Source organism: Aptenodytes forsteri, unplaced genomic scaffold (genome assembly GCF_000699145.1).
Source record: "Aptenodytes forsteri isolate BGI_AS27 unplaced genomic scaffold, ASM69914v1 Scaffold83, whole genome shotgun sequence".
Taxonomy (NCBI): domain Eukaryota; kingdom Metazoa; phylum Chordata; class Aves; order Sphenisciformes; family Spheniscidae; genus Aptenodytes; species Aptenodytes forsteri.
In genome coordinates this window covers 2,333,672-2,346,207 of record NW_008795371.1, presented here as the reverse complement: position 1 = coordinate 2,346,207, position 12,536 = coordinate 2,333,672, and the positions used below count along the sequence as shown (strand labels likewise).

At 38.2% G+C, this 12,536-nt stretch overlaps 1 protein-coding gene across 1 annotated transcript in view; it reads left to right on the top strand.

Moving 5' to 3' along the window:
• LOC103899813 (myocardial zonula adherens protein) overlaps positions 1-12,536 on the top strand; it is a 53,602-nt gene that overhangs the window by 37,451 nt on the left and 3,615 nt on the right. The window contains exons 10-11 of the mRNA XM_009280358.2: positions 2,191-2,274; positions 2,708-2,808. Of these exons, the coding sequence (XP_009278633.2) occupies positions 2,191-2,274; positions 2,708-2,808 (185 nt within the window). The remainder of the gene's footprint in view (positions 1-2,190; positions 2,275-2,707; positions 2,809-12,536) is intronic.

Here is a 12,536-nt window from a genome sequence, read left to right as displayed (position 1 = left end):
GGCTGTTCTACAGAATGAATTCATTTCAGTAAAAGTCCACTAAATTTTTTACTAACACATACTTTTTACTTTTTTCCTTAAAATTGTATCAATGAAGCCCACAGCCAATCAGTAACTTGACAAAATAAAGCTACCTCACTTAATTGGAAGTTTTATAGAAAATACCTTTTTTTTTAAATTATGCATAGGTATTTTTATAGTTTTCTCGTGATAAAAAGCTATAGGCATAGATCTGGGTTTTCCCACTGTTGGCATATTGCCCCAAAATGTGAAGGAATGTGCAGGATACACACTTTTCTAGTGCTGTAATGGCAGTTTGAATATCTTTCCTCATCTAACATAGCTTTAAGGGGTGCACTTTTTACATATACAATAATAGAGACTTCACTAAAAGCAGCACATGGCAGATTCTGGCATTCCATTTGCGATGTGGACCATCCATTTACTAGCAAGCGGTTTACTTCTGATTCTGCTTTCAAGCTTAAGATCAGAAACTTTTTATATCTTTAATTTACTTTAATGAATTGTGGAGACAATTGCCTTAGATAATGCACTGTTTGGTAAAGCAGAAGTTGTTGGTTGGGCTCTGCCTTGTTAAAGAGAGCTGGCATGGAGCCGGGACAGGGGTTTAGCTAAAGATGTCGCAGCACCTCAGTTGAGAGACACATTCCCATGGACTTAATAGGGCAAAAATAGGGTTTTGGACTTTCATGTTGTCTGACCTGAAATGGTGTGTTCAAGAAAGGTGGATTGAAATTTAATTGGAAAAATTACTGACCTGACACCATTTAACACTGAGAGCAATAAGAGTATCCACTGCTATCAGCTTTCATTGCTGTTGCTGTAGGACAAGACTTGCATGAGCACAGAACACAGTGGGAAATCCATCTTCTCCCAGTTCCTACCTGCACACAAACATGATGCAGAATCCCTTTTCTCCCTCACACTGATCTTTCAGTGCACTTCTGATGATTCTCCTTAGAAACGTTTTTAACACTGCTTTCTGCAGCTGAAGTAGACTGTAACTACAGATATAGGAAGCACCTTGTCTTCTGTGCTTGTGGTGTGTGTCTACAGCTGTCTATGAGTAATAACCTGAACTGCCTCCCAGGGAAGCAGTAACAATTGAAGTTGTTATTTAGCTGTTGTTTTATTTTGCTCTTTTTATTGGCTGCTACTTTAGTAGGTGTAGTCAGCAGGGGTTGAGAGAGAGTAACAAGTGACTTTTCCTTTGGTTCGAGGAGAAAATTCACTTTGTTTGCACAAGATGCTATTGTCTCCTAAATGCAGTCAACTGAAAGGAACTGACCTCTGTGCCAGTCAACAGGTCTCTTAGAATATTGCTGATAACAGTATGAACCTCACGCAGCAAATCTTGCTTTGAGCAAAGGGTTCAGAAGAATGGAAAAGGATAACTGTGGGGTTAGGAGCTTTAGAAAGCCATTTCGACACAATCAGAACAGCTTTCAACACAATCAGAACAGCTTTGGGCCAGCAGCAAGGGACTGGTATGAAATCTGGGTCATACCCAGTTTCTCTGGTCATACCTGCTTGTGCTGGTAGCAGGGAAAGATTTAATGCAAAAGTTGTTGTTGTATGGCTCTATGACCAGCAGAAATCCTAGAATATAAGGAAGATTATCTTCTGTTCCCTATAGAACAGTATTAAGATGCAATGCTTCTGGTGCAGCTAACTTTATTTACAGATGTTCATGAAAATTAAAATAACTTCTTTCCATTCCCTAGGTATAAAATGAAAATGCACTTTTTTCAAGGAGTCTGGTATGTCAGGAAATAACTGAACAAATAAGACCTTCAAGAAACTAGCAAATGTGCAACGTATTTTTGGGTGTAGTTAAAATTGACTAGAGCAAAGGCCTTTGAATCAAAGATGGAGTTTTCCCTAGTTTGCTTTGTTACATGACAATATTTGAGTTTCCGTTCTCTTTCCAGAAAAATACAAATTCTTAAAAGCCACGTTAGTATGTGTGTATCATCTTTATATAAATGATCCTAATTGTATGGGATGATAGCTAATCCATGGATTAAAGCAGTCTGTGAATATGTGAAGGTATTCAATTGTTGCTGAACAATAAAATTAAACATATTTTCTTCCTGTGGTATCTAGGTCTTTTTCCTCCTCTTCCCATCCCCATTAGACTAAATGTCTTTGTTTTATTTTTCTTCATAGATTGAAATGCTAAGGAAGAAAGTAAAAGAAAAGGAATTATTTATAATACAGCTTCTAGAAAAAATCTCTTTCTTAGAATGTGAGGTAAGGCATTACCTTTTAAGTTTATACTATTGTGATTATTTTATGAAACCAAATAAAATTTGAACCAATGTCACCTGATGTCTGTTTTCTGGATGCATGTTTACTATATGTTTTTGATGTTCTTCAGTATGGAAATCAAACTTACGACACCAGTCACATGAGGAATGTATGTAGTACAAAGTCTCAATATTCATGCTAAGTTTCTTAACATATAATTTTATAACAGTATTATAATTACTTAAAACAGAAGCTTCTGAATAAAACTGTTGGTTTCATTTATATTTTTTTTCCCAGAAGTAAGGATTCCTTTATTTTCTTAATAAATACTTCTACATTATTTCTTGTGGGGATAAGCCAATGTGCAATTTTATTTCCTTGTTAATTAACATAATTTAAATAAAATAAACTTTTGATGAAAATTACTGTTTTCCAGAATAAAGAATTACAAGATAAATTGGACTACCTAATGGAAAACCAACCAAAGGCTAATATAGAAACCAGAGATACTGGTGTAGGATGTGATCTTCCATACAGGTATTTACTTTTTCTGCTTGTTCATAGGAAACTTCATCATAATGTCCCTTATTGGTGCTGTAGTAGTAAATCATTGTGCTAATAAACCATTAGAGTGGATTGTGGAGTTTTGCAAAATTTTCCTAAGTTTGAAAGAGCACATCTACCAGGTGTAGTGTACTTCAATGACTTATGGAGTAGGATTTTTTTTTTCCCCCCCAAAGATGGAAACATATTGCAAACCCTTGGGGAGTACTTATTTACAGTAACGTGATTTAAGCAGGGAGTAAAGCTACAAGTCAAGATATCTGACTTTGTGAAATATGAGAAATATTGATGAAATGTGTCTGCTGGCAGCACAGCAAGAGACAACGGACAGCTCTACCCTGAGGCTGGTTAATGCTGGCTTCATGCGTGCTTTATTCTTTGTGTTCTGGGAGATGCGTCCAGGACCATTTCAAAGGGCAGTTAACACCAACAGTAACAGTTTAGGGCCGCAGCAATTTCTGGAGATATCCTAGCCCTAGATGGAAGATTGGCGAGTAAACAGCGCGGTAACATTAGCACTTCTGCACTGGAATGGTTGTCTCTGATCTGTGGTGGCCAGTGGCTCTGTAGCCTGGCTTTGTAAAGATCCAGGTACTGTGCCTCCTCTTCTCCTCCTCCCCTTTCTCTGCCCTGAACACTGCAACAGGGTTGCACTGAGCCCTGGGAGCAAGGCTGTGGACTTGCACTTGAATCTTCCCCCCAACATGTCACCACAGGGAAGGGCAAAACAAACCAAAATAGTAAGGTAAGGAGGATCATTGCATATTGCTTTTACTACCAACAAGTAAACTTGTTCATCTTAACTGCCCTGCAAATCGAATCATTTAGTTTGAGGAATGTAAATTAGCATATGAAATCAGCAAGCTGCAATACAAACTAAAATTTCCTTCCCAATTTAAAAATACACTCATTTCAGTGTTTAGCCTAGAGCATATTTTAATGGCATGAGTTTTGAAACCTCAAAAACAGCGTTCTTCACGCAGGGTGCCAACAGAAAGCTATCTTTGTTGTCCTCTCTGGGGCCCCTCTGTATGTAACCACAGCCCCTACTTATCTGATATTTTTCCTATTTTTGAGATTTATCTCTATGCAGAAATTTACCTCTATGCAGTTTAGATTTTATGGAATTACTCTTCACAATTAATTGTGTTCTTAAATGTAACACTGCTGTCTTTATTGTGGCAGGATCCTTAGTCCTAGTAGCTGTATTGCTGGACATTCCAATATGAGCTCCAGCAGATGTCTGCATGTAAACTTGTCAGTATCTGCCACGGTTTTTATCAAATATTCTTTATGGCATTATAGAAAAGAAATATGGAACATATCAAATACACTGAATAGTTTAATTTTTAGCCTGTCAATATCAATAACAAGGCACAAGTTCATTGCCGTGGCATTTCCAGCCCAGCTGTCTGATACTCTGACATTAACTCTGTAAGCTTTTTCTTGTCTCCTTAACAGTGCAAGTACTGAGAACAGAAGATCTCCTGAAAGTGCAAGGCCGGTGAGGACATACACCCCATTCAAGAGAGTGTTGGAATTTAGCACAAAGAACAGTACCTCTTGAGCATTCAAGTCAACGTGCTTTCTAAATATGAGCAAATATCTTGCACCTTTGCAGCTTGATTAGATACATTTTTATCAAGTGATAGAGAAGAACAGCAGCATGGAGTCTCGCTAAATTTATCCTGAAAGCAGCTTTTTAGTAACTTTGTATCTGAAGTTACTACTGACATTAACTGTGAGGGGGATATGGAAGAAGCAGGATGAGTGAAACAGCAGTCAATATTGCTTCTTTAGAAGCCGTCTAGTGCAATGTGTCATTTCAGATGCCTGTAAGGAAGGAGTTGTATAGCTGTACGTTTTTTTTTTTTCTTCAATTGTGTTGTAATTCTGTTTGTGTAGTGAAGCTCTAATATATTTTATTTTCAATACTAATAGAAGCAGTATCTGAAACTATGCTGGCAGAGGGCATTAGTCTGAAAGCTCCCCCTTTGTCCGTGTACAAAGTGTGAGCGCTGTTCACACCTGTCATAGAGACCTGGTATAGTTGAGGGCTCTGTTCACCTGGAAGAAGTTCACTCGTAACCAACAGTCTTTTGCTGGGAGGGAGAGGTGCAACTGGGCTGTTTCAAACAATTCCCTCAACGCATGCAGATGAATGTCGTGTTTGTTGCTCAAAACAGTAAGCGATAGAGCAGATTACAACGGATTTTGCTTTGTTGGACTGAGGCACTGGTTTGCACTTCCTCAGTCACAGGATAGAGTGACTGCTGGTGATACATTGAATAGTAATTGTGTAGGAAAATCCCTGTCACTTTTTTTTTTTATTTACTTTTCCATTAGAGAAAGGAATTTTCATTACACAGAATTTTGCCTACAGCAACCTGCAGCAGTCCCTGCAATTCCTACAGCAATAGCAATCCTGAATCAGGATTTTGATTTTTTGCCTACTTCCCACCCCCACCCCCCCCCCCCCCCAACCACGCATTTTTACAGGCAGGAATGACTTCATCTAGTACTGAACTTATTTAAATATATATATACGGTATTTTTTTACATCTTGTTTTGATCTCCCAGTCTTAGTGAACTAAAATTAATTATGAATATTTTTCTGTAGTTCTGTTAACATGAATGAAGGGCATTTTTTTTTTTATTACAGTAACTGCTATAGAAAACAAGCAACTTACATTTTGTATGATTTCTATTGGTCTTGCATTGAATGTCAGTCGCAGGAGGTACTCACCTTGCCACAGGGCTTCACAAAGTGATTGCTTTTATCTCCAGTGTAATGCAAGTTCTTAAATTCAGTACTGTCTGTTCAAATGAAGTATACTCAGTAGAGTTGTATTTAAAATAGTAATATTGACCTCAAAATCCAAATCTTATTCCTGCATTATTTCATGGGTTTCTGAATTTGTTAGAGAACTTTGTTCATTCTGTAACTGTGCTGTTTAACTACTAAATAAAGAAGCCTGTTTTGATGTGGTACAGGTATGTTGCAGGAACATAAATTGCTTGATATAATCAAAGCATATACAAAATAAAATGGGAAGCTCAAACTTCTCCAGCTTTTGTGCTCAGATCATCCTCTGTTTGCACATAAGCTCTTTTTTTCCTCGCGACCTGTTCAACTCCTGAGAACTTAAAATGGTTATTATTTCTAAAAAGTCAAACACAATATTATGGACTGTATTATGAAAAAAATCAATAAATAATTGCAATCAAAGCCATTAATAAAAAGATAAATTATCTATTGTGTGAAGGAAGCCTGTAATCTTCACTGGTATAGAAGTCACAAACATTAACAGCTGCTCAATGTTTCTTTTAAAAAGAATAATTAAAAAACACATTGTTAGTTTTAATAGCTCTAAAAGGAAACTCTGTTTACTTTGCATGTGATGAGGGAATGCCAAAGATCTCATAGATATCAAAAGGGCAAAGAAAACCCTCCAGCTGTCACCTTAGTAAACGGGCACAATACCACACATTTGCTTAAATAGCTTCTCCCAGAGAAGAGGTGCAAAACCTCAGAGTGGGAAAGGGCTTGAAGAGAAGGTCTGGGAGAATAAGTCTGCTGCCTATAAAAACAGTCCTCAGACAAAGCACCCTCTCATTATGCAAAGCAGAGGAATTGTCTTGTACCTGAATACCAAAGACATGGAAACAGCTGACACATGGAGAAGCTGTAGTCTTAACCATGCATAGGGTATTTTTGATTGAATGAAGTTTTGATGCTTGGGTGAATTTGGGAGACTGAGTTTGCTGAACAAAGTTCCCAAATAACAGTTAATTTGATCAATAACTAAATGAATTGTAGTTATGAACAACTAAGATCATGAAGTGAAACTCTAAATGGGAAAACATTTAAATTGGAAGTGTATGTTGATGAACCCAAAAGACCATGCGTGATGACCCAACTCAAATTTCAGGGATAAGCTTTGTACTTGTGTAATCATATCTCCCTCTAGTGGCTGATAACAGCAAATACTTGGACAGTATCTTTTTGAAGAGAAAGGCACTAAAAACTAATCCCAACTGGCCATATTAATGTCCATTAGGGATGCAGCTTTAGTTCATTATATAATGCCTTTTAGCATTTTTTGTGCCCAAATAGTCCCTCTATATTTCAGGAATTTAATTCTGAACCATGGTTTGTGAAAGTTACCTTCAAACTTAAGATGAATGGATGAAGGCAGTATTTATAGATAAAAGGAAATGCATGTTGTTGTAAAAGACATTAACTGACAAGTTTGGCTAAGTAAAAATACTTTATCCCTCTGTTTTTGGCCAGAATTCAGAAAATGGAACCTGATGGCTGTGAGGTGCTCAGTGAATGGTAGGAGAGGGCAAGATGAAGTATCAAAATGCTGTTTTGACACGTGACTTCAAAAGGAAGTTCATTCCACTTTTAATATGCTCCTGAGGACCTCCTCTGAAAATACTGCAAGCTATTTTAACTGAGGCTTGCAAATGATGATCATCTGCTCAAGACTAGCAAGACTGCAGCAAGGCATTGAATTTTTCTTGTAAAAATTTTCTGTGTAAATTCTGTCTTGACTATTTGATGAAATTATATTTTCTGAACCAAATAAGGATTGAAGTCTGGTGTATTTTAAGAGCATTTTGACATGCAATGAGCTGGATGGCCATCATTTGAGTGGACTACTGCTAATTGAGTAACTGTGAAGAACAGGGGAGGAACAGTATTTATATAATTGTGTTACATGAAAATGTAGAGCTTTCCAGTCAAATCAGCAGCAATGTAAATTAGCATAGATAATAACAAATCTGACTGAAAAGACTAACACTTCATTATAAATTTTGTCAATTTGAGATTGGGTTAATTAGTACTATAACATTAGAAACTAGTAAAATTTCTGTAAACATCAATAAAAGCCATATAGATCGATCCCAGAAAGTGCATTAAATAAGTCAATTGTATGACTACATTTGTACCATGATAAGTATTCTTTTGTGATTTATTCCAGATACTCTGGAAAGTGTTTTCGGATACAGTTTTCATATATGCTGTATAAATAATGCAGTTACATTGTATGCTTTTAATACATCCTGTATGTAGGACTTGAAAAGGATAAATTGCAATAAATACTGTATTTAAACTTTCTATTCTGTTGTGTCAACATTCATTTACTTAATAGAAAGTTTACTTAATATAAACTTACCTTACTCAAATAAACTTACCTTAAAACCTTGCAAACTCTTACTCTACACAATCTGGTTTGTTCAAAACATGTATGAATGCAAAAGCAGTTCCTCTGGAGCCTTGATGTTCTTGTCAGTGTTTCCTTTGGCAGACAGGCTCTTGAGAACAGGAAGACACTCCCTTGCTAAAGACTAAAGACTCTTCTCAAAGCCAAGTAACAAAAGTAGATGAACTCTTTTGTGAAATAAAGAACTATTGACTTGCAAAGGATAAACAAGAACTGGGCAGCGCAGCTCTTGCAAAAAAACCCAACAACTTCAGATCCCACAGATAACATCTGAATACATCTGGGATGATGCTCTCCAGGCTTCAGCCTGATGAGATTGGGATGACCGTGGCCCATCTTTTTTTACAGTTTATGTCCACTCACTGATAGTAGAGATTTATCTTTAAGACTGTCGCAGTGAAACAAGCTACATGTCAACTAAATAAGAAGAAGTCATGCAAACACAACAATCACAGTGTTACTGGTTTGCAATGCTCAGCTGAAGATTGTGAAGTTTTTTACTTGACTAATGCTTCCCTGTGTACGTGTATCCAGTACAGATTGCCAAAAGGACCTCATAAAATCTTGTTGAGATCAGCAATGCTCAATGCTGAACCTACAACATAGGATTCTGGGAGTTGGATACTAATGCTTTTCGGAGAGGCTTTAAATCCTTGTTTTCACATCTGAAGACTTTTAGACACGGACAGATGAGCAAACAGGTAAGAAGTAAGTTCTCTCCACATTGTTAACTCTGTAATTCTGTACAGGAAATCCCTGCTCCACAGAATGGAGACGTACGTGCTGAGAGTTTCATTCCACTTACATTTTATTTCATTCCCATTCAGCACCTGGGGCTATTTGCATGTGTAGAAGAAACGTGCTTAAGAGATCTGATGAGTTAAGGCCCTTCCAGCCCTACCTCAAGCACTAGAACATGGAAGAAACACAGGAAAACAAGGTGATAGCAGCCATCTACAACTTAAGGTATGTGAAAACTTTCAAAAGAAAAAGGGACCTGGTGGATTAAAGAGAAAATACGTAGAAGTGAACATCTATGAGGTTACAATATTCTGTAAAGGTGTGTGTGGTGTGTAGGCATACTGCAATAACCTGACGGTTGCTTCCCATATGTAAAACAGTATGTTGATAGGTATAAGCATATACAGGATTGCTTTTAAGGTGTTTGGGGCTTTTTTAGAGAAAAAAAGGTTAAGGGAGGAGTTATTTTCTTTAAATTAAGGAAAATAAAATGAATTATTACAAAGGTGCATCATGCTCATTAAAAGAGGTTTTTTTTTTAAATGAAATTAAAATGATACATTTTAATTCCAAATATTCATACCATTTTTTCTGTTATTTTGGGGGTGGTTTATTTTGTATGCGTGGCTTGATTCCTCTCCTCCTGCCCCTCAATATTTCCACCTAGGAGCAGAGAAACTGTAAAAGTATTCCCCCCCCCCTCAAAATCTACTTTCTAAAGTCTCTTTTGTCCCTTTTCCTAGTGAAAAGAAGTAAGAGTAACATTTATGTATTTATAAAGTTGAAGAAAGGAGAAAAGGACAATGGAAATGATACCTTTAACAGAAAACAAGCAAGAGCGTTAGTTTTACTTTTAATACCAATTTTGGGCAGACAGGTATTTCTGACAGGAAATTTTTCCACCTGAAAGAATTCAGCCAGTTGTACTTCATGGCCATCTCCCCCAAAATGTCTATGACTAGAATACATCAGCTCAGTCGTAACTGGCATTGATAAAACAGAAATACTAAAAATTCAGAAATAAATGTCTGTTGCAATGTTCCTTGTAACTGGTGTAACCTATTAAAAAAAAAATCTATGCTAGAGTAAGTTACTTAGCTATTTGAATACCTTTCTTTTTAGCTATATTATATAAGGAGATGAATACTCCTGGGTCACACCTCGCTTTGTGTTGTTTTTTTCAGGCAGTTTATTCTTTTTTGTTAGTATACCTGATTTTCTTCTTCATTGTCATTCCAATGATTTAATTTTCTTGTAGAAATACTACTAAATTGCATAGTAATTCCAGCCATGCTATTGCAGAATAAATTATATTTAACTCTAGATATCTAGTGACAGAAAACAGACTGACTGAAAACTGTATCTAATAATAGCTCTTGAGATAATGTCCTAAGTGAGAAACATAGGAAAGCCCATTATGTAAGAAATAATAAACAACACAGTTTTGTTATATACTTAGCTCACACAAATGCTGATCAAAATATTCAAGAAAGTGATACAAAATAAAGCCTCTAATCAAAAGGGCCAAGCGTGCTCTGAGGAAACCAATGAAAATACGACTGTGCACTGTAAATAATGAGTGTCTATTAGTCTCCCAAGAGAAGCAAGAGCTTAGTCCCAAGACTAAACTTGCAGTAGGTATTGCTGGATGGTGGTAACTCATGTTCAGAGCGTGGCTAGTGAGGATTTTCCTACACACCTGTATTTCACCCCAGGGCAAGCAATGCCTAAGTATGTAATTTTCCTCAGTCTCACAAGTGCTCCATACTTCTGCTCCTTGACTGAGAAAGCTTAAATCTGTTTTTCCTTCTTCGAATTTGTATCTAAATTGATACTATCTAGATTGCATTGTATCTAGGTGCTGCCCATCTCTCCATAAACAAGAACACAGTTGTTCCAGCACCTTCCAAATTTCAGCTATTTGTTCATCATTCTGGAACTGTGTGTTACCTGTCAACAGACTATGGTATTCCAAAACTTAACACTCCTGAACTGTAAAGATGAACAATATTCCTTTCCAATGACCTTGGACCAATACAGACTTGGTGAATTGTATTCCAAGTGAGGCTACAGAATGATCAGTCATGATTCCCAGCAGTCATGTTATTTGGACTTTATTCTCTTCATTTTTTATTCTATTTTTCTGTGTCTATGCAGTTTAGCACATAAGGTGAAACCCGCTGTAAATACCAGCATTACTTTTCTGTACATGCAATAACAACAGTTGAACTGAGGTGAAGCATCATCATGTAAGTGCAGAGCAGTGGTCTAATGAGATCGTTCCTTCTAGACTCTCACTTCCAAGCGGGCAGAAACAGTGCTCTGTTTCCATGCCCAGCCTTCCCACTTTCTCCAATCTGCACAGGAGAAAGAGGCTAAAAAGCAAGGTAAAGTATTCCTTCTTCAAGATGCAGAAATGTTACATAGATGGCATAACTTAAGCATGCATTACAGAGGCAGCAATTCAGAGAACTCTGTAACAGTGGGTGATCTCCTGGTGAGAAAAGCTCACAGTGATTTCCTCTTCCCTGAACTCTTAGGGAAAACTCCCTGGGGGATTTTCCACAGAAGATGATCCAGGTTGTGCACAACAGACAGTGAAACGGTCTCTTCAACTAGTCACTTAACTTGGCTTTTCTCACCCTGACCGTGGTATTTTTTTCCATGGGTAGCTGCCTACTTGATTAATCTCATTTCCGCTGGCCCTCAGCCTTTCCATTCACCTTCCAGCTGAGCAAACAAAGGGGCGGGCAGCCATTTTAAAACGCTTCCTCCCCCAGTCCCTCCGGGGTAGGCCCTCCGTTCATCCTGTTCATAAAACAACTGCTTTAACAATCTCTGAGAAATGCGCCTCTTTACTCTTGCTTGGATCAAGAAACCTCCACTGGGATCAGCTTAAAAAGGCTGACATCTGCCACCTGGGAACTACCATTCAGCTAATGACCTTATTACTGCTCGATGGAGTGGACTTACTAAAGCTCATGGCACTTGTATCAGTTAGGAAAGTCTGGAGTAAGCAGGCCAACGTTATATTACAGTCTGAATTTCTATATTCAGTCTCTGTATCATACTTTAACATGTTAAAAAATAAATGTCTTGTAAAGAAAAGTTTAACAATCTCTGAAAATTAAACCCTCAGTCCTAAATAGGAATTGATATTCTGCTAAAAGCTACTCAAACACATGGGAATGGCATGGCTTTTGTCAATGAAAATGCAAAATAATTAATGCAAGGAACATTGAAGCTTTTGCACCTTTTTGAGCACGCCAGGAGTGCCGAGTTGAGGAAGAGCAACCTGCCTCTGCTCTGCACAACTTCTCACACCCAGGCTAATGTGGAATATGTCTCTTGAATACTAAGTCAGTTTCTAGAATAACGATTTTGTGGTGCAAGGATTGATGCTGAACGTACCTCGACTGTGCCCAGAGCGCTGCGGTCAAAGCGCCACGGAGCCGGGGAGGCCGGCGCGTGCTCCTCTCCGCCCTACCCAACAACAGCGGGAGCCGACAGAAAACAAACGTCTGGTGTTATTTTAGGCTTGTGTGACTGCATCAAAACGAGTCCCTAGCGCTTGGGGTGACCCTCTCCCCCCGCGGCCTCTGCACCCTGAGAATCCCCGTCCCGCCCCCCCTTTCCCTTCCTGTGCTCGGGGCGGTTTCTCCCGCGCTCCGCTGCCCTCCCTGAGGCGGAGGGGCTGCCAGAGGGGGCGGGGCCGCTCGCCTCGCG